Source organism: Equus caballus, chromosome 7 (genome assembly GCF_041296265.1).
Source record: "Equus caballus isolate H_3958 breed thoroughbred chromosome 7, TB-T2T, whole genome shotgun sequence".
Taxonomy (NCBI): Eukaryota; Metazoa; Chordata; class Mammalia; order Perissodactyla; family Equidae; genus Equus; species Equus caballus.
Window position 1 is genome coordinate 72,115,337 of NC_091690.1, and position 23,354 is coordinate 72,138,690.

Below are 23,354 nucleotides of genomic sequence, written 5' to 3' on the forward strand. Positions count from 1 at the left end.
ATATCAGAGCAACCTGAGCTCAAACTTGGCTCTTCTACTTTCGGTGGAGTTGCATATTTTTTAGGGTTTAAGTTCTAAAGTTGATATGTAAGGCAAAAAACTTGCTGTCAGGACTACCTGAAAACCCCACTAAATCACTCATAAGTATGCCCATTTAGAGATTTTTGTTTCACAGAGTGACTGAATTTGGAAATCATATAAATGTTTTATTGCTTTGACTATTTCAGCAAGAATCCAACTTGTTGGCTCTTCTGATTCTTGATAATCATCTTCATCTACTGTATATAGTTTTAATCATTTATTTTCTTTTTAACTTTTGTGCCTGTATGGGAGTGCCTGTAATCAACTTATTGTCTTTCAGCTCCAATTCACCCTTCATTTCATGTTGTACAAAATTGGATCTGAGGCTTTTAAATATTTTTCCTTAGCCAGCTGGCATGAAGTTAAGCTATGTCTGTAGAGGGCGCAGGAGAAACAATGCAGAAAGACAGGCTTTTGTTCCTGGTTCATGTGCATTTACTCCACAAGCTCCTCTAGCTTGTACTTTTCTAGCACCCAGGTCCTGCAGCATGGGAAGCCCTCAGCTCCTGCAGCACACACAGCTTTCCCAGTGCCCAAGTCCTGCAGCACAAGGTGGCTTCTCCAACACTCCATTCCCAGTGGGTTTTTTTACCCTAGCTTTATTGAAGTATAATTGGTACACAGAAAGATGGCATATAATTAATGTATACAATTTGGTAAGTTTGGATATAGGTATACACTCATGTTACCATCACCACAATCAAGGCAATAAACACATTTATCACCAAAAGTTTCCCTTGCGTCACTTTTTTGTGTATGTGTGCATGTGTTTGTCACGTGTGTGGTTAGAACACTTAACATGAGATCCACCGTCTTAACAAACTTTTAAGCACACAATATCTTATTGTTAACTATAGGCACTATGTTGTACAGCAGATCTCTGGAGCCCCTCCCAGTATTTTTGTTGCAGAGTGCCTTTGGTGAGATGCGTCCGTGTGAACAGCTTCCCCTGCACCCTGGAGGGCAGATTTCTAGCAAGTTCTGCCAACACTGCATCAAAGTGACTTCCCTGCCTTCAGTAAACCATAGTCATGCCCTCTCTAACAAGGTCTAGATCTCAACCTCTTCCATTACTGTTCTATCTCAAGCCCAAGGGGAAAGTGGCTGCTTCTTACATCTGCTATTCCTGTATTCTGTCTTTGAAATTTTTTCCAGCTTTACTGAGATATAATTGGTAAATAAAATTGTAATATGGTTAAAGTGTACAATGTGATGATTTGATATATGTATACATTGTGAAATGATTCCCACAATCAAGTTAATTAACCCTCTATTCTTTAGCATTCTCTTTAGTTCATACTAGCCAATTCCTCATTACTCCAATCCCCTGATACAGTTAATAAATCTTTACATTAAACTTTCCCTGTTCAAATTTCTTTCTTGATTGTCCCAGACTGATACATTTTTAGGCACTGTTTCCTCAAGGTCCTCAATTAATTCTTCAGTTTTCTCTAGAATGTTAGCCAAGCCATCATCACCCTTTGGCTGGCTGCCTGGCAACTTAGATGATGTATTTCACTTTTTTGTCAACACTCAAGAAACCCTTTAAAGCCTTAAAAATCATTCACAAATCTTTCTACAGGTATCACTAACATACTTGATTACTTCAGGCTTCATGGTTCTCACATTACAAAGGCATTAGGAACAACTGAGGAAACATTTGTGGCTCCCTTTTCGTAGTTTCTCGGGCATATATGCATTGAATGGAATGGTACTCATACATTGTTATTTCTCTTTCTCTCTGCCAAGCACTATAGGTGAATGAACACAATTCTGGCCTATTAACTGTGTGACCTCATACAGCTATTCAACCTATGTGAGCTAGTTTCCTCATTGGCAAAAAAGTGATAATAATACCTACACTTCAGAGTTAATAATACAGATTAATTAAAATCAATAACTTATTTATTGTTAATAAATGCTTAATTTACACTTAATAAAGCCTTGCACATTAGAAAGCACACAAACAGGACCTACTATAATGATAAAATTATGGCCGCATGAGTTGGACAAGATTTTTTTGGCCAACGTTGGTCAAATACTTGAGAGGGCATGTATTAAGTACATGAGAGAGCATGTATTAAAGCAGGGTAGTTAGAAGAATCCTGTTAACAATATAGGATAGTGGTTTCCAAACACCATTCATGGGACTGGCTGCATCAGATTCCCTCATGGAGCTTTATCAAAATTTAAATGCCCAGATCCCATTGGTAGAAGCACTAATTCAGTAGGTCTGGGGTGGAGCCAAATCATTTGTATTTTAATCACTTCTCAGGTGATTCTGATGAGTGACAAGGTTTGAGAGCCACTGCATATGCTACATTCATCTTTTACTCTGAGGTCCAGGGTATAATTAAGTTATTCTTTAATACCCTGTTCCTGTCTTGCTATGCAGTTGGACAAAGAATGTGAGCAGGATACTTTAAGAACATTTCACAGCACTTCTGGAGTACACTACTTTTCCAAGCATGGGTCCCCAATAGATAACCAGATTTTATTCAACTCTGTCAACAGAAGAAAACTTTTCAAAAGCCAACACAAACTAAACTGTGCCTTGAAAAATTTCCAAGCGCTGTATGTGATGACCATCACAGTGACTATACCAAGAAAGATGGAGGTTTCTTTCAAGATTATATAGTAAGGAGACAGCAGACAGAGGAAAGAGAACAGAAGTAAAATTTTCTCTGTGCTAATTATTGTCCAACAATCTTACCAGGAGAGTGATAAAGTTATACTTCTATTTATAATAGTAATGGAAGCCAGGTGATGTATAAACAATATTAGATTACTTACTTTGCCATTGTTTCTGCAGATAGGTCTTCAGAATTCTTGACTTTTGTTTCGCCTAAAAAGAAAATATTTAAAAATAAAATTCCCAAGGATAGGAATTATAAAAGCAAGAGTATTCTCTTTCAAAAATCTCATCTTTAGACAGTGAAATGAGGACTTTTATAATTACGCTTAGCAAGGATTTTCTATGTTACAGATACATCTTTATAGCTGGCCATCCTAAGGAAGATAATTACAGTAGCCTACCAAAGATCTATCCACATTCCTTATATATCACCAGCGTCAGAATTTGGCTACATAAAAGGACATTTTCTTAGCTAAACAACAACAAATATACATATGTGTGTTTATAAAATATTTATGAAACTAAAAGCTAGGATTTCTTTTGGAATGCCCAAATGGAACAGACCAAGTTATTTTAAGGCTACACTGAAATTTGTAATATTTAACACTATTCAAAGGGCTTGGCAAATATGTCATTGAGTCAGTGATTAAGAACTTTACTCACCATGACCTCGAAGATCCAAAGCCACAATCCTACACTGAACCCTACTAATGATCGCTGCCTAGGAGGAAAAGGAAAAGTAGTAAGATACACCTGGGTTAGGAAATCTTTCCCCATCACCAACAATAACTCTGATGAATGAACTGCCATTAATACTCAAGGATCTCAAGAGAATCAAAAGACGACTTTCCACTTTTAGGCAAAATTTTTAAAATGATGATTCTCTGCTTTTTTTGTACATATTCTGGTTCTATCTCAACTTCAAAATATGGCTTTCTCCACCTAAAGCTCTCTTTAAACCCTAGCTTTTCCCAGCTTCTCATGAAACACAGAATAAACACCTCTAAACAATGACCCTCTGAGTTCTGCTATTACCTATGATTTTCATCCATATTCCTTGGTTATCTTTTTCCTGCTCTGGAACAGAAATTCCCTAGATAAGGACCATGAGTCAATTCATATATTGGCTCAGGATATCACACAAATGTGACATTCACATCATGAAATAACCCTGAAAACAGTACAAGTCATGAAATCTACCAAAGGTTTACTTTAAGACAAATGCCACGGTACACACAAGCTGGTACCACAGTTAAATAAAAATATATAGAAAAAGAAATCATAATATTATGGAAAAGTATAATTTTAAAGGGTTAAACAAACCTGAAATAATTGGGGATCTTCTTCTTCAAATGAATTAGATTCTTTGACAATTATACAACACAATTAGTGTTATAAACATCATCAACATTTTTTAACTCCTAAGAATTAAATAGGAGAACTATCTAACCTAACCATCACATTTTATGAATGAGGAAACTGAGGCCAAGAGAAAGGATATTATTTTCTCAGGGTCATATACAAGTTAGTAGTAAAAACAGAACCAGAATGAAGGTAAGTTACCAATATAATGGTCCATGTATAACACAAAACAAGTCAGATTTCTTAAATCACATCTTCCCTTCATTTCAAGTGATTAAATATATCATCTTGAATATATTCTCATTCTAAAAATGTTGAAAATATAGGAAATTAATAGGAAGAGAGGAGAAAAAAAAACCCTTTGATTTGTCATCCAAATGTAGCCCCCGTCATCTCTTTGGGTATTTCCTGTGACCTTTTTTTTCTCCTAGGTTTACTGAGATATTATTGACATAAAACATATGTAAGCTTAAGACGTAAAATGCAGTGATTTGATACACATGTACATTCCAAAATGATTATCACAATAAGGGAAGTTAACACTTCCATCCCCTCACTTAATCACCATTTTTTGTGTGTGTGGTGATAACAGTTAAGATCTAGTCTCTTAACTTTCCAGTGTACGATACAGTATGATTAATTATAAGCACCATGCTTACATTAGATCCCCAGAACTTATTCATTTTATAGCTGGGAGTTGGTACCCTTTGACCAATATCTCTCCACTTTCCCCACCTCCCAGCCCTTGACAACTTCCAATCTAATCTCTATGAATTCAGTTCGGCTTTTTTAGATTCTGCATATAACTGAAAACCTACAGTATTTGTCTTCCTCTGTCTGTGTTATTTCACCTAGCATAATGCCTCAAGGTTGTCCATGTTGCTGCAAAAGGCAGGATTTCCTTCTTTTTATGGCTAAATAATATTCTACTGAGTGTATGTGTACCACATTTTGTTTATCCATTCATCTGCTGATGGATGCTTAGGTTGTTTCCATGTCTTGGCAATTGTAAATAACACTATTAACAGGGGGGTGTAGATATCTCTTCAAAATAGTGTATTCATTTCCTTTGGATATATATCCAGATGTGGGATTGTTGGATCATATGGCAGTTCTATTTTTAGTTTTTTTGAGAAACCTTCATACTGTTTTTCATAGTGACTGTTTCAATTTACATCCCTACCAACAGTACACAAGGGTTCCCTTTCTCTACAGCCTCATCAACACTTGTCTCTTATCTTTTTGATAATAGCCATTCTAACAGTTGTGAGGTGATATTTCACTGTGGTCTTCATTTGCATTTTCCTGATGATTAGTGATGTTGAGCATCTTTTCATGCCCCTGTTGGTTATTTGTACATCTTCTTTGGAAAAATGTCTATGCAAGTCTTTTACCCATTTTTTAATTGGGTTGTTTTTTTTTTGCTATTGAATTGTACAAGTTCCTTATATATTTTGGATATTAACTCCTTATCAGATAGATGGTTTGCAAATATTTTCTCCCATTCTGTAGGTTGCATGTTTATTTCACTGAGTTTTGCTTTTTGCTGTGCAGAAGATTTTTAGTTTGATGTAGTCCCACTTGTTTATTTTCGCTTTTGTTGTTACATCCAAAAAAATCATTGCCAAGACCAATGTCAAGGGGCTTTTGCCTTGTTTTCTTCTAGTAATTTTATAGGTTTGGGTCTTTAAGTCTTCAATCTGTTGCAAGTTAATTTTTGTGAGTGGTATGAGATACGCATCCAATTTCACTCTTCTGCATGTGGTTATCCAGTTTCTCAACACCATTTATTGAAGAGACTATCCTTTCCCCATTCAGTCTTCTTGGCTTCTTTGTCAAATATTAGTCGATCATATAAGCACGGGTTTATTCCCGAGGTCTTGATTCTGTTCCAATGGCCTGTGTATCTATTTTTATGTCAGTACTATATGGTTTTGATTACTACAGCTTTGTAATAAAGTTTGAAATCAGGAATTGTAATGCCTCTAGCTTTGTTCTTCCTTCTCAGGATTGCTCTATTTGAAGTCTTTTGTTGTTCCACATGAATTTTAAGATTGTTTTTTCTATTTCTGTGAAAAATGTCGACTTTTGATAGGGATTGGATTGAATCTGTAGATGGCTTTGGGGGGTATGGACATTTTAACAATATTAATTTTTCCAATCCATGAACATGGATATCTTTCCATTTGTTTGTGTCTCTTCAATTTCTTTCATCAAGGTCTTATAATTTTCAGTGTACAGATCTTTCACCTCTTTGGTTAAATTTATTCCTAAGTATTTTATTTTTTGATGCTATTGTAAATGGAATTGTTCTCTTTATTTCTTTTTCAGATAGTTCATTGTTTGTGTATTAAATCACATTTTTGAAATCACCTAGAAAAAAGTCTGTTTCTACTTCTATTACCCTAACTAATGAATACTTTTAAAGAGAACAAAGGGCTGAAATTCTACTGTATTTTGCTATTTGTTTCTGAAAGCTAATTTACAAGAGTTATTTAATGCATTATGGTGGCAGTAAGGCCTTCAATGCGAAAAACAAATCTATATTTTGGAAATAAAATTAAGTGGCAAAGAGAGTGTAAAATTGGCTTGATTGCTGTACATCAAAAAAAAAAAAAGTAAAACTAGGTCCACAAAACAGCAAAAAAATATTTGAAGGCAGTAATTGTCAATTCTAATTTTAACTTGAAAGCAATAATTTACCATCTTATGTGCCTGTCAGAAAACACTAACAATAATACTAAAAACAGATTTTTCATTCACTTGTATAACAAATCTTTCTAAACTACATCTGCTAAAAATACGGCACCAATTGAGTATTGGGAGTTACAATTTGAAAAAGGCAATGTTCCTGCTCTCACGATGTTTATATTTTGGTGTGGCAGAGGAAGACTAGAAAATAAATGAGCAAGGTAAATTCAGAGAGTAACACATTTTATAGATAATGAAAAAGTGTTAGAGCCTATCTATGGTAACCACTCTAGATCTTGTCTCAAACAGTACAACTCTGCCACTTCTGGAATGGCTCATTGAAAAGCAGCTGTTTAAGAACTAGACTTATCCAATCATTTTCTCAACAGAATTTGTGATGTTAGCAATAACAGCAACAATAGCAGCAGCATTTAATATTTATTAAATCTTACTATGTGTCAGGCACCAATCCAAGTGCTTCGAAAGAAGTATCTAACTTTCTCCTCACAACTCTTTTATCCAGACATAATTTTCATGTGTTACAGGTGAGGACATTTTACAGCAAGATTAAGTAATTTGCTCAAGGTGAAAAAGCTAATAAAGTGGCGGAGCCAAGATTAAAATCCAAGCCGCCTGGGTTCAGGTGGTTCTTCACCCTGGCTGCGTAACAGAACCACATAAGGAGCTTTAGGAAATACTACTGCCCAGGTGCTAACCCACCAGAAATTCTGATTTAAGTGATCTGGGGAGGGGGCCAGGGTATCTAAACGCCTTAGAGTTCTCAGGTGATTCTAATGTACAGCCAAAGTTCAGCCAAGCCTTAGCCTAGAGAATAAGAGACAAGATTAAAAGTAAGATCTAGGTAGTAATAACATTTTTCTTTATCACTTTGTTATCTCACCAAATTATCTCCCTGAGAAGTAGGATGGGAAAATATTAGCCCTTTGTAGCTGACAAAACAATTCTGAGAGGTATATGAAGTACTGGTGAAGGTGTGGAGAAATAGGTATCCTCACAGACACGTGACCTCCTCAAACTTCATAATTTTGGCTAATCTGATAAGTGAAAAGTGGTATTCTTTTATCTTACCTTATATTTCCCTCATTAATAGTCAGGTAGACCCATTTTTATAAGTTTATCAGTTATTTATATTTCCTCTTCTGCGAACCACCACTTCATATCTCTTGTTCATTTTTCTAATGGATTGTCTTTTTCTTACTACTTTGTAGTTATTTTTTTTAATAATGAAAATATTAACCCTTTGCCTGTTATTCATATTGCACACACTTCAATACTTTTTACCTAGCACAGAGCTTGTGTTGTAACTTTAAGGTATCTTGTCTAGAAGTTTTGGTTTTGGCAAAGTAAAACTTATCAACCTTTCTTTTATGGCTTTTACTTCTTGTGGCTAAGTTTAAGAAGACCTGCCCCAAAGTCATATATGAATGTTCTTATGTTTGTTTTTCAAATTAAGTAGTTTAATCCATTTGGATTATTTTTATCATATATTAAATTTCTTTTTATACATGGGCTTATTTCTTAACTCTTTCTGCCAATACCATATTATTATTATTTTTTTAGATTTTATTTTTTTCCTTTTTCTCCCCAAAGCCCCCTGGTACATAGTTGTATATTCTTCGTTGTGGGTCCTTCTAGTTGTGGCAATGTAGGACGCTGCCTCAGTGTGGTTTGATGAGCAGTGCCATGTCCGCGCCCAGGATTCGAACCAATGAAACACTGGGCCGCCTGCAGCAGAGCACGCGAACTTAACCACTTGGCCACGGGGCCAGCCCCCAATACCATATTATTAATAGAGTTTAAAATATGTTTTGATATCTGAGTGGGCAAGTCCCCTATTGCTCTTTTTCAAAATTATCTTGGTTATCATCAGACATTTATTTGTTCTTCTCTGTGAATTTTAGAGTTTGTTGATCAAGTCTCATAAAAAATTCCATTGAGATTTTTTTTTTCTTAAGGAATATTAGCCCTGAGCTAACATCTGTGCCCATCTTCCTCTACTTTATATGTGGGATGCCTACCACAGCATGGGGTGCCAAGCGGTGCCACGTCCCCACCCGGGATCCAAACCGGCGAACCCCAGGCCACCAAAGCCGAAGATGTGCACTTAACTGCTGCGCCAACGGGCCGGCCCCTCATTGAGATTTTAACGAGTTAGTCAGATTCATACAGGAATATGATTTCTCTATTCAGATTTTCCTTTATATCCTTCTGTGAAGTTCTTGTTATCTCCACAAATGTCTTAAACTTTTCTAAAAACAATAAGGCTTATTTCCAGGTATTTTATAGTTTCATTGCTTTTATAAATAGGATCATTTTTCCTATCATATTTCCAAATTTACTAAGTGCTAGTATTTAGGAAAAGTAAACTTTTTATATTGACTTTGTAAACTATGGCTTAACTAGTAGTTTGTCAGTTGGTTTTCTTTGATTTCATAGGGATACAATATACAAGCAATGATAATTCTCATTCTTTTCATATCTTTAAAACTTATTTTTCTTTCTTGTTTTATTGTTTGGCTAGAACCTCCAGTATAATGTTGAAAACAGCGCCGTTATCTTGTCCCCGACTTTAAAAGGAAAGTGTCTAATGTTTCACCACTAAGTATATTTTTGCAATCTTCTGGTACATAAGCTTAACAAAGTAAGAAAGTTTTTCGATCTATTCCTGGTTGCCAAGAGTTTTCAACACGAGTGGGTGCTGTAGTTGATCAAGTCTTTTTTCGGCATCAAGTGAGGTGAAAAATTAAGTACACTGATAGATTTTCTAATGCTGAACCATTCTCACATTCCTGGGATAAAACCTAGTTGGTCAAGGTGTATTATTAAATTACACTATAGGATTCAATCTTTTGTTACTTTACTTGTGATTTTGCATCTATTTTATAACCGAGATTGGTTCATAGTTTTCCTGCATTATTGCCTGGTTTTGGTATTAGACTGATGCTACTGTCATAAATAAATTGGGTAGCCTAACACAGTACTATTCCAAACAGTGTTTGAACACGGTGAAAAATTTTAATTTAACTGTTTCCTTTTGAGGAAAAATTAACATTCCACAAGACATCAAATATTCAGAATTGGGTAATAGCAGAACAGCCTTTTAGCTAGTCTTCCTGCCTGCATTTGTGTCTCCTGCCCAAGTTATCATCTACACGAGTATCTTGATTATTCTAAAGCTCTTCAATAGCTTCCCATTGCCTAAAACAGTGATACTCAATTACAAGTAGGCATTGTGTATCAAAATGCTCAACTCCCTGGAACTTTACGATCTAGATATGTTTGCAATTGTTTCAAGCAAAACATGCTTTCCACCCTCCCTAATTTTGACATGCCTAAGATACGTTTAATGTGGATGATGAGGGAAGTGTGCTTAAAAACAGCTCCCTCTGCTATTACCCTGAACTAAAGGATAAGGTGCAATTCCCTAGCCAGGTATACAAGGCCCTCCCATATTTTGCCCCTGTGATCTCTCTAGTCATCTCTTTCCCTGCTCCCGACCCTTGCTCAAGCTACTTATAATTTCCAAAACATATTTCACCATTACTCTATTCACTGCCTTTGCGTTCCTCTCTCTTTGGAACACCTTCTTACTAATCCAACTCTTATGCAGTCCTTAAAACCTATTTCAGATGTCCCCTCTCTTATGAAACTTTCCTTATAGTCCCCTCAACCATCAGCAAAGTTAATCATTCCCTCCTGTCACCTTTGTATCTTGTATATAGATGCTGTAAACTCATCTAAAACTAAGTGCTTCATCAAGTATTTCATCAAGAACCTCACATCTTTTGTTTATTCTCACAACCACTCTCTTTACTAGGTGGTATTATATCCATTTTACAGATTAAGAAACTAAAGCTTGCTAGATTAAGCTATTATGAGATTCAAACTCCAGTTGAGATGAAGGCTTCTTAAAATTTTGCTGTATTATTTGTACACATGTGCCATCTCCATTTTTCCTATCTTCCCCATTAAACTTAAAAGATCATATGAACAAGAGAATACGATATATGTTTAACTCTCCACTGTATTCATGGCACCTAACATAATGTCTGGTACAAAGTAGGAGTTTAACAAGTATTTAGTGATTGGCTGATTTTATTAAAGAGCGAACTCTCATTTTTCCATCCTTAGTAACCCAGCCCAAAACCTGGAATATAGAATATAGTTAGTAAATATTTGCTAACAGGAACTGACTTAACTGTAAGAAGAAACAGGAATCAGCAGACACTTCAGATTCAATTCCTGGCTTCAATCAATTCACACTTGGTTGGTCCCAGGTCCCTCAAAGATACCAAAGCTGAAAACAACTGGAGGCTGGCAAAAATGTTCCCTGCTGAGGCTGCATGTGCTAATGAGCTCCCACTGCTCCTCTCCTCTCTCAGCCAAACTTCAACTTCTGCTTAGTTCTGGATTCTCCCACAGCAATTAGGCGAGTCTTTTATACCCAGTACTTGCTTATGTGAGAGGGCCAGAGAAGCCTTAGAATTATCCACTACATATGACCAACTTGATTACTACAGCAACAACTACACTAATAACTGATATATTGGAAGTAACCAAGGAATAAAGGATTCTGAAAAATTTTCTAAAAATCTAAAGCCTACCCTTTAAAACACCATAATTTCCTTCTATTAGTTATTTATTAGTTATAACCCTTTGATAGTTCCACAAAAATGATTGTATGTGTATATACATTTATTTACTTATTTATTTTTTTCTGTTACTAAAGCCAAAGTAGAAATGCTTTCTCTTCATACTTAACAGGACAGGACTTCTTCAGGTGAATCCCTGGGTACCCCCCACCAAAAATAAGCTACAAAACATTTACATGGAAAAGGGGTTCTACTCAGGTCCAGGGATTTTACAGAATGACAGATAAGGAACTTGGAAAGATACATTCACAATTAAATCCTACAATATGCACTGTGCTGGTATACTACTGAGATGATGCTCACTTTTCCCCTGTAGAGGGCCTGGGCTGCTTTGAAATAGTCCTAATCACTAAAAGTTCTGTCTTATGTGTGTCAAAAATATATCTCTATGGTCTCTGCCCTGAGTCTCTACTCTTAAGCAGTATAGAACCAGTCTTCAGAGAAACATGCACACTGGAGGCAGAGAGAAATAGTTTTGAGTTCTGGTGCTATTATCGGCTGTATGATTTCTCTAAATTTCAATGTTCTGATCTTCCTAACCTCGTAGAAATACAGAAAGGATTAAATGGGATCATGCATGTAAGCACTTAGCACAGTACCTGGCACACAGTAAATGTTTAAAAGATGTGGCTGACTTTTAAAAAATTATTATAAATGAAAGCAAGTATTACATCTCCCAAGTCTTTCCTTTTTTCAGGGCAAACACTTTCAGTTCCTTCAACTGTTCTTTGAATGCCATGGTTTCAAGTACTCTAAACCTGGCTGCTCTTTTCTGGACAAGTTCCAGTTTGTCAATCTCCCTTTAACTTGTGGGATCCAGAACTGAATGCAATCTTTGAACTGAATACAAACTTTTTCCTTTGAAAAGAGTTTCCATTTAAGAAAAAAAAATCTTTAAATTATGAAAGTAGTTAAAAACATACAACTTAAAGCTAGAAAATAGAAAAACTGGAAAAAATCACTCAGCTTTTTTCCACAGCGTCCAGAAGAACTGTTTTAAAAGGTTGTATAATATTCTCTTATAGGTACATCCAGTTTATTTAACCATGTACTTATTGTTGGACATTGGGGTTGTTAATTTTAGACAAATAGCTTTTCCTGTATTTGGTATTATTTCCTTAGAACGGATTTCTAAAAGTATAATTTCTGTGTCAAATGGTATAAATATTCTGATGATTCATTCGCAGTGCTAAATTACTTTGCTCTATCTATTTTTTCTTTTTTTTTTTACTTTTTTATTTATTTATTTATTTTTTAAAGATTTTATTTTTCCTTTTTTCTCCCCAAAGCCCCCCAGTATATAGTTGTATATTCTTCGTTGTGGGTCCTTCTAGTTGTGGCATGTGGGACGCTGCCTCAGCGTGGTTTGATGAGCAGTGCCATGTCCGCGCCCAGGATTCGAACCAACGAAACACTGGGCCGCCTGCAGCGGAGCGCGCGAACTTAACCACTCGGCCACGGGGCCAGCCCCTGCTCTATCTATTTACAATGCCACCAGCAATGTTTGAAGGTATTTGTTTTCTAATACCTTTGCCAACACTGAGGATTAGTTTTGAAAAATATTAATAATTTGATATGTAAAAAAATGATACCTCCTATGAATCATATCTGATTACCAGTAAGGATGAGCATTGTCATGTCTGTTTATTCTCCATGAATTGTCTCTTCATGTCCTTTGGACTTGTGTCTCCTGGAATTTTGGATTTTTCTAACCATGTCATACAAGTTCTTTATGTATCAGCCATATATAAATGACTTACTGTCATTTGATAAAGCCTTTAGAATAATTACATACTTTTCTGCTTTTTTAAACAGAAAACAATGAACAGAATTTAACCTTTTCTTAATTGTTCAGGGTCAGCATTAACTTATTTACGAAATAACTACTGAGCACCAACTCCAAGGCAGGCCCTGGGTGCTAGAGATATAAGAGTAAATAAGGCATAGTCCCTGCTTTCAAGGATCTCATGATCTAGCATCATGAATATCAATCTCAGATGTTCATCTCTTCCTTTAGCTGTCAGTATACTTGTCCTCCTGCTATGCTAGTGCCTTTTTGCTTCTATTTTACTAATTATCTTTTGGATGAAGGTCTGAGACAAATTCTGCTAAGGTGCTTGGGTTTATTCCTGTTGTTTGCCATAGATGCCCTTTGAATCCACAGACATGGTCCAGTGCTTGAGGAATTATGACCTCTGGAGTCAACTGCTAAGGCACTAACTTACATTTTTATTTTCAAAGCACCATCACATATAAACTAATTCAGTGGGCTGGTACACTGTCAGGAATAACAACAACAAAAAATGGCAGGTAAATTTAACCAGCCAAAGTCCAAGCTATTAAGTTAACTGAGTGAGGGGGAATTCCCTTGGTTATACAAGTAAACCAGGTAAGCAATTGGGACACTATGATCTATCTATAAAAAAGCTTCATGAAGTGCGGTATGCTAACAGATGTTTTAGGAAAAAGGAAGTGAATGATCAAATACATTTGGAAGACACAGTTGAAATTAAATAGATTTATTTAGAAGAACATCCTAAAACCTTTAATAATATACTGATATTTAGGCTGAATTTCCAAGAGATGAGAAGGATATTATATATAATATTTTCCAAACTCATTTAATCACAAAATCCCTATTTCATTAATTTGTCATGGAACTGTAATCTGTAGAATATATTTTCCTAAAAGAAGAACTAGAGATATCCTTTACAATGATAACAAGTATAACAATGTCAACAGCCATTTATCAGTCACCTGGCACTTTCCATATTATTTCATTGTTCCTATCTGTGAGATAAAAATATTTAAGATCAATACATGTCAATAGCTCATTATAATAATATTTGTGAAATGCTTTATAATTTACAGTTTTCATATCCATTATTTTATATAATCTTTAAAGAAAGCTTGAAGTATAAGGAGACTGTATTTGGAGAATAAAGGCTTACCTGGCTTGATCAAGAACTTAAGTAATTTCCTCAAGAATATATTACTAGTACTGGTAAAATTGGGACTAGAAATCACATCTTCCAACTCCTACTTCATTGTTTCTTCCCTTAGTGTCAAAAGCAATAGCCGTTTCATGGAAAGTCCTTTCTAGCTCTACCTAGATCCCTTATCTCGAAGGACTCGGAATGCTCAAATAGGTAACATCAGCTCTGATTATGCACTAGAGTCCTAGGGAGCTACTCAAAAGTTCAAAGAATATAATGAGGCTACCTCTGGCCTACATATTTGATTCTCATCAAAATTTTACAAACTCTTGTGACCCATTAAGTATTATCCCTGCAATAAAGTTTTTCCTATCCACAGGCTACTTTTTGCCAAATTTCTTATGTGGCAGAGCCTGGAGTCACTATCCCTAGCAAGTTGCAATTCAGTTATGTGAATGTGACATCCCCAGTAAGATGTTCCTCTATGCCTCTCCCCAGTCACCTCTCTCTTTCCTTCCATGTCTCCAACATGTCAGTTGCCCAGTGACAGTGTAGTGGCTTAGAGCAGAGCCAGGCAAGTCATGGTACATGAGCCATTTCTGATGGCTCTGACCTTGGCTCAGGGCAACCAGAGTACATTTACTACTATAGCTGAGATATTAGGAACAGGCACATGTTGTTGTTACTTGTTCATTCAAAAAACATTCCCTGAGCATACAATATGCACCAGGCATAAATAAGCCACGGTCTTTGCCTCCAAAAAAACTCACAATCTAGTTGAGGAATGTAAATGACTAAAACTATGCTACTAAGGACTTGAAATGTGGCTAGTCCAAAATGAGATCTGCTATAAATATAAAATACACATTGGATTTCAGAGACAGTACAAAAATAATGTGAAATATCTCAATAGTAATTTTTATATTGATTACCTGTTGCAATGATAATATTTTGGGTACAATGGGTTAAATAAAATATATATTATTAAAATTAATTTCACCTGTTTCTTTTTACCTATTTAATGTCCCTATTAGGAAACTTAGAATTACATTTGTGGCTTGCATTATACTTCTATTAGACAACAGAGGTCTAGAGACATAAAAGAGCCTGGCATTTATGGGCAAATCATAGCGCTATATCCTAAAGTAAGAGAAAGGAAGTAGCAAACAAGACAGGGCCAAATCATTTACTCATTTGATAACAGCTGAGTAAGTGCCTATGTGTCAAGAACTGTTTCAAGCATTTGGGAAACAAAAAGGAGTAAGACACTATCCTTGTTCTCAAGGAATTCATAGTCTAACAGAAGAGAGGAGAAGATGCTTTTATAATCCTGCAGCCAGGAACAAAATGATATGTTCAGGGCCCTCCTCAACTCAACGGCCATCTGGCTCCAGGAATCTAGTGCTGCATTCCCACCTGCTCTCATTTACTGTCCTTCAGATCCTCTAGTGGTAAACAGAGGAAGTATATATATCTTCTTGATACGTACAAGAAGAGATGACAATTTCATTTCAGACAGGAATGTTGTGAATATCTTCCTTAAGAGTATCTCTCTGGGTGGCCCGGTGGCACAGCGGTTAAGTGCGTGGCCCGGGCTTCATTGGTTCAGATCCCAGGTGTGGTCATGGCACAGCTTGGCACGCCATGCTGTGCTAGGTGTCCCACATATAAAGTAGAGGAAGATGGGCACAGATGTTAGCTCAGGGCCAGTCTTCCTCAGCAAAAAGAGGAGGATTGGCAGCAGATGTTAGCTCATGGCTAATCTTCCTCAAAAAAAAAAAAAAAAAAGGGTATCTCTCTTTGCACATGGGCTGCCCCACTCCAGAGTCAAGCATATTAGGAAGATTTACAATTGGCAGTATTCACACAGACACATATCCTCCACTCTAGACCAGGACATCATCTACTAAATATTGTTTACTCCCTAGTAGCTCACAAGTACTATTAAAATATAAATCATTATTTTAAAAAAGAAGGAACATTTTCCAAATATTTATGGGACATCTCCATGTGTAAAGTACTACAGTAGGCTCTATGAGGGAGACAAATAAAGGACAGACATTATCTCTATCTAAAGCACCTGAACAGAATATGTCTGCTTATCTATTACTTAGCTTACTGAGATAGAGACCACTACTTTTTTTTTTTCTGTTTGCTGAGGAAGATTCGCCCTGAGCTAACATCTGTGCCACTCTTCTTCTATTTTGTACATGGGTCACTGCCACAGCATGGCCACCAAGTCGTGTGGATCCATGCCCAGGAACCAAACCCAGGCTGCCAAAGCAGACTACACCAAACTTAACCACTAGGCTATGTGGCCAGCCCTCAGACTACCACTTTTGACAAGGCACAAATTCGATCTCCCTCATCCTAATGTAATATATGTAGACCATTTAACAAACTGTTTGAAGAATTCATGCCCTAAAGCTCACCCCAGTTAAGAACCTCTAGGTTAAAGAACAGATGATCTTGGGCCTACCACGATAAATATTTGGAAATCAATTCACATCCCTAATCTTACATCAAGTCATGTGAGTGAGTACAGAAGGAAGAATTAGACTAGTCAAATTCATCCAGAAGTAAACAAGGATTGTGCTAACATCAACTTCTACTATCAACTACTTACTTACCGTGAACACAGCCCAGGAAAGGGCAGAATGGCCTCCTCCATGCAGGAGGAGCAGGACTGGACCCTCTGAACCACTCTTGTAAACTCGAAAAGTGTATGAATAGTTAAAGATAACATATCTAAGCTTTTGCTCACTGAAGTTTTTATCATTTACCTCATAATAATACTGATGAGAAAAGTAAGGCAGCACCAAGCTATAAGCAAAGTTGCAGACTTCCAAACTTAAGAGACACTTAAATAGAAGTTTCTGAGACATCAAATCTGTTTTTGAAACATGGAGCCAGTATGACCACTTTTTTAATAGAAAAAAAAATGATTCCCTTTGCCCTAATGAGGACATAGTCCCTGGTTTCTAGACACTAAACCGGTTCAACTCACTTGACTCATGAAAGCCGCTTCTAGGCCCTTAAGACATATATCAGTTTCAAGAATTTAATTCTTAATCCCTTCCCCATGCATTAAACAACTATAGCAGAGTAAGATATTGGAAAAGACTTACAAGTAATATTCTATGCTGTACAAAGAACACAGTGGGGAATAAAAATGAAATAAACAGCAGGAATAAAGAACATTTTAGAAACTACACAAGTCTTCTAACTTAGACAACATTATAAGCTTACTAAAGAATAAGCCATTTTGCAAAGGATATATCCTTGCCAGTTTCATTCTCTACTTCTACATCTTCCATGGACTCAAAGTACTGACTCCAAGGAACAGGGGAAAAGTCTCGCTTTCTTCCAGGGCTAAGGGGAAAAAAAGAGAGATTTCAAGTAAAAATTAGTTATCCACAAAAAGATAAAAATCTTCTTTTTTTATTGAGTTCATAATAGTTTACAACATTCTAAGATTTCAGTCGTACATTATTACTTGTCCATCACCATGTAAGTGCTCCCCTTCACCTGCCGTGTCCACTCCCTAGCCCCCTCCCCCCATAACCACTGCACTGGTCTCTTTGTCTATGTGTATGTTTATGAAAAGGTAAAATCTTGAGCAACAAATAATAAATGTAATCTGAAATGAAAATAGGAAGATTATTCTCCCTTAAAGATACGAAGAGTTTTCATACACAAAGTATCTCATAAAAATGTGTTTTAAAAAGCTCAAATACAGATATAAGAGTAAAAATTTTAGGACTTTAGGAAATTCATTAGTATATGTTAATCACAAATATAGTCCATGTACATACAAATCACAAACATGCTAGTTCTCTCTCCTTGTTCTTGGCTATAGGCTCATTCTTATTCTCTCAATCTATTTTAACATCATTCCTGCAACAATCATTTTTGGTCACTATTACTTCTTCATACCTTTAATCCCTCACATTATTTCATGCTTCTTTGTCATTGCCCAACCAATCAATATACAACCATCATAGAAGGCAAACTGGAAAATATCAATACCTTGAACTTCTAGGAATTTATCTGAAGATATGTTCACACACAAGTGAAATGACTTATCCATTCAATGTAGCATTGTTTGTAATAGGGAAAAATAGAAAACAACCTAAATATCCATCAACAGGTGAATAACTAAAATAAATTGTGGTACACAGAGAAATAATATTTAGTTGTAAAAAGCAAGAAGCAATTATATACTGATAAAATTTGTTACATATGGATAAGGTACACTCTAAAATAAACAAACAAATACGATGCACATACTACCATTTGGGCAAAAATATGAAGTATGTATAAATATAATTGTTTATATATGTTTAGACTATCTCTGAAAGAATATTGATATAACATATGGTATCCTGGGAGGCGAACTATGACTGGGAGATAAGAGGAACAATTTTCAACCTGTATCTCTTTCTATTTTTTGATTTTTGAACCATTCTTTAAAAACATAAAATTATTTTAAAACAAAAGAAAAATAACCAATAAATGTCTATTTACAACCAATGTCTTTAAACTTGGATAGGAGACAAGAAAGAAACCTTGAGTCTTCCCCTATTTCCACACCTATTCTTCTCCCAGGAATATAGGAAATTCAGAATTCTATCAGCAGCAAAACATTACCTCCTGCCAAACAACTTCCTGTATATGCCATGAAGCCAAATGGGGAATACGTACAAAGTATGATACAAAGCCCCTCTAAAGGACTTAAGTTAATACAAAAGCTCTCTAGGTTGAATATAATACTGGAAAGAATTACAATGGAGTACCTGGGCAGTCAGGTATGTATTCTTTCAACAGTCAAGCATTTGTTGAGTATCTACTCTCTTCTAGGCATTGAGACAGGTCAGTAGTTCTCAATCCATGTAATGATAAAATCACTTGGGGAGCTTTTAAAATACTGATGCTTGGGTCTCACCTCTAAAAATTGATTTAAATGGTCTGAGGTGTTACAAATTCCTCAGACCTAACACTTACAGCACGGACTTGGACAAATTAAAATTTAAACTCTTTCTGCCTTGGACTGTAGCAGGTGAATAAAATAACATATCTTTAAAAAGAATTTAATGAATCAGGCATCAGCTGCTCAGTAAAAGGTAATCCTATCTTTTGACAGAAAAACTGCCTCTGTGGAAGTAAACTACAAGTTAAGCCTAGACCTATTTTTTTGGTTTGCTGGTTGTCCTTGAACTCCTACTGGAAAACTAAAAGCAGAATTTTTTTTTTCAAAGATTTTATTTTTCCTTTTTCTCCCAAAGCCCCCCAGTACATAGTTGTGCATTTGTAGTTGTGGGTCCTTCCAGCTGTGGCATGTAGGATGCCGCCTCAGCATGGCTTGAGGAGCAGTGCCATGTCGCGCCCAGGACTTGAACCGGCAAAATCCTCGGTCGCCGAAGCAGAGCACGTGAACTTAACCACTCGAGCACGGGGCCAGCTCCTAAAAGCAGAACTCTTAATTCTACTTACTCATCAGTCACTCACTAATCCACCTATGTATATGCTAATCTGGGTATAACAACTCAACACGGCATACCAAACATGGTATAATGAATTTTAAGGATCTATGCATAAATTTTTGATGTCTGGACCTACAAGATCATCACAGTAATAGTACCTAACATTCACTGTGCATAACAGTGAGTCACTGTGCCAAGTAATTTACAGGCATGATTCCATTTAATCCTCACAAAACTTTGAGAGTTATTTTTATCCAATTTTACAGATAAAAAACAGTTTTAGAAATATAAAGTAACTTGGCCAAGGTTAGTTATACAACTACTAAGTGGCAGTGACTAGATTTAAATCCAGTTCCATCACTCTTCAAAGCCTCTGCTCTTAACCCCAATGCTATATTAATTCTCATATTCTTTTTTTTCTCTCTCACTCTCTCATTTACACTGCTAAAAAGTAGTAAGGTTTTAGGGCATATTATCAAAGGTTTCCTTTTCAGAATCTAAATATGGCTGACTTTGCCAAGGCCACAGACACTTTCCAAGTTAGCCATGAACCAGTTATAGAAAAATTACTTCCCCAAAACAGAAATTATTACTAGGAGAACATCTTCCAATTCTAATTTTCTTCATTAAACAAAAAAAGGTTCCAGGGACTACCCAACTTATACCAACATACAAGTAATTCCCATTTGATTAAAAAGCCAAAAATCTATACCTCCAAAGGTTGTTCCTGCGCTGACAGAGATTTTTCTGGCATACTCCTAACATCTTCATTTGCACACATAATTGTTTATACACTCCATGGCTTCAGGTAATTTTGCAACCATTGTTAGTCATGAAATAGACAGCAAGGACCTTATATTAATCTTTATATTCTAGTCAGAAAGAATATTCTGCATTTTAAGGATGTAGTTTTGATTCTTTTTAAAAATAGTTTGTTTCTTATTCATTTATGTCTAGCTACTTTATGGTCATTACAGCCTGTGTAGGCTCCTTTTAGCCATAATTTTCTTAATGAATTAATTACTGAAATTTTTCTCAATGGAGTCACAATGAAAGAATTTTGAAGTAATAAAAATAACTTTCAGAAGCATAACAAGATTAAGCTATACTTTAAAAATAAGGATTTGTTCACCAAGAACTTATTATATGTATTATGCCAGAACTGTGGTGGGGTGATGGGAGATGTTGGGATAATTAAAAAACTACTGAGACAATGCCTCTGCTCTCAAGAAGCTAACGTCAAATATGTAAATATCTAACATAATGTACAGAGTTAAATACCCTAAGAGGTACAGCTAACATGCTGTGAATGTTCAAAAGGAGGGAAGAAATATTACTTTCAGCTTGGGAAATAAAGAGAGGCTTCAAAGAAAAAATAAAATTTAAGGTAGATGTTGAAGGACAGACAGAATTTGGACTGATGAAAATAGGGAGGGGTAAAGAAGACATTTCAGGCAGAGAGAAGGGCATGAATAAGGACCCAGTATGGTGTCTGTCATAGGAGACACTGATAAAAAATAAAAAACTTTTTAAAAATAGCTAACAGCAATAAAGTGTGAATAAGTACAAGTTTTGAAAAACTAAAAGAAGCTGATACAAGTAAAAGCAGATAGTGGAAAAATAATGATATTAGACCTAATAAGGTGGGGGAATATATGTTCTTTTTCTGTTATTTGTATGTTAGGCTCCCAAAAGTCAGATAGAATTTGGATGGCATTGTAGAAAATGAGGAGCCAATAAAATGTACAGATTAAAGTATTTTAGAAAGATCAATGTGGTGAAAGATACAAGATGGACTTTAGTCTGAAAAAAAATAAGTTGCAATAACCTGGTTAGGAGAAGATGGGAGTCCAGACTGGCAACGGAATTAAAAAGGAGGAAAACATAGAAAGACCCTTCAAAAAAGGCAATTAACAAACCTCAACAATGTTCAAGATATGGAAGAGGACTGACAGTAGAACTAAAGTTATTCTAAAGTTTTGAACTAACAGAGAGATGAATTATTAAGTCCTACAATTTGTAAATAAAAATCTACTTTGAGAAGTAAATGTATATAGAATTTTAAATGTCAGAACAAAGTTTATTTCAAACTTAACAAAATAAATGTATAATTTCCTCCTACCTTCTGCTATGAGAGGAAGGAGTCTGGCAGAAAGCGAACAAAGTGGTACTGTGAGAACACAAAGGATATGTGGCGTCTACCTAAACCATGCGAATCAAATGTATTTATGGACCCTTTGCTATTATCACGAACCCCGCTCAGAATCTGATGAGTGCTATATGAATCCTTGCTCTAGAAAAAAAATGCACACATATATTTTGCATACAATTCCACTGGCTTCAAGACACCCATCTGTGAATCCCAAATTACGAACCCTTGGCCTATGCTTGACCTTAACAATCTATTTCCAGCAGAAAGAGGAAAAATAATAAAAGACAGAAAAGAATGAGGGGACATTGCACTCTTAATACTTCCTAAACCTAAATTAATCTTCCATTTGCTACCAACTAAAAGTTTGTTTCCACAACCCAGTTCTGCCTTTACTAACTGTGTGACCTTGGGCAAGTCACTTAACTTCTCTAAGCCTGAGTTTCTTCATGTCAGATGGGGTTATACTGCCAGTTTTATAAGGTTGTTAACAGGATTAAAGTAGCCTTCTTAGGCTTTGGTGACTCTAAAATTAGCCTGTTCTATTTTTATCATAGAACTAACCATTTTCTAAAATTAATTTGTTCCTGTATTTGTTTTTATCCTCCAAGCACTCAGTCAATTTGCTACTAATGTGAGATCCATGAGAGCAAGAAGTTCTCCATTTGTTCACCAATGTACTCTCAGAGCCTGACACACTGATGATTATCTGCTGACAGTATGAAACGAACTAACGTGCATAAAGCGCTTAGCTTGGTGTCTCAGTAAATGTTTATTATTATTATGATTATTGTTATTATTAGGCTTTGAAGCTAATAAAAGAATCCTCCTTACTGAATTCTGATAAGGTTTGCAGTAAAAGGAAATGGGACATTATAAAGTGACACTAATCAAGACTGTGGGTAGAAGCATGAGAGTAGACACACAGATTGACTGAACAGAATTGAGAGTCTAGAAATAAACTCTAACATTTATAGTTAACAGATTTTCAAAAAAGGGGCCAAGGAAATTCACTGAGGAAAGAACAGTCTTTCCAACAAATGGTGTTAGGACAACTGGATATCCATATGCAAAAGTGTGAATCTGGACCCCTCCCTCACACTATACACATAATTAAATCAAAGCAGATCATAAACCCCAATGTAAGAGCTAAAACTACAAAACTCAGAGAAGAAAACACAGGAATAAATCTTTGTGATCTTGGCTTAGGCAACAATTTCTTAGATATGACACCAAAAGAGAAGATTTAGGAGCTGGACTTCATCAAAATTAAAACTTTTCATTAAAAATATACACAGTTTTTATACTATGGCTATGTACAGATTACCTTAGTTTAAATCTCAT

The 23,354-nt window shown here is 35.8% G+C and overlaps 1 protein-coding gene across 2 annotated transcripts in view; it reads right to left on the minus strand.

The window, feature by feature from the left end:
* The window catches only part of PPME1 (protein phosphatase methylesterase 1), a 71,972-nt gene that overhangs the window by 26,274 nt on the left and 22,344 nt on the right, over positions 1–23,354 (minus strand). The window contains exons 2-5 of one of the 2 annotated variants that reach the window (XM_023645745.2): positions 17,657–17,750; positions 17,009–17,101; positions 3,380–3,437; positions 2,875–2,926 (exon numbers count right to left, since the gene is read on the minus strand). In XM_023645745.2, coding sequence (XP_023501513.1) covers positions 2,875–2,926; positions 3,380–3,437; positions 17,009–17,101; positions 17,657–17,750 — 297 coding nt within the window. Of the gene's footprint in view, positions 1–2,874; positions 2,927–3,379; positions 3,438–17,008; positions 17,102–17,655; positions 17,751–23,354 lie in introns of both variants that reach the window. The other variant, XM_070274412.1, reaches the window with a different exon arrangement.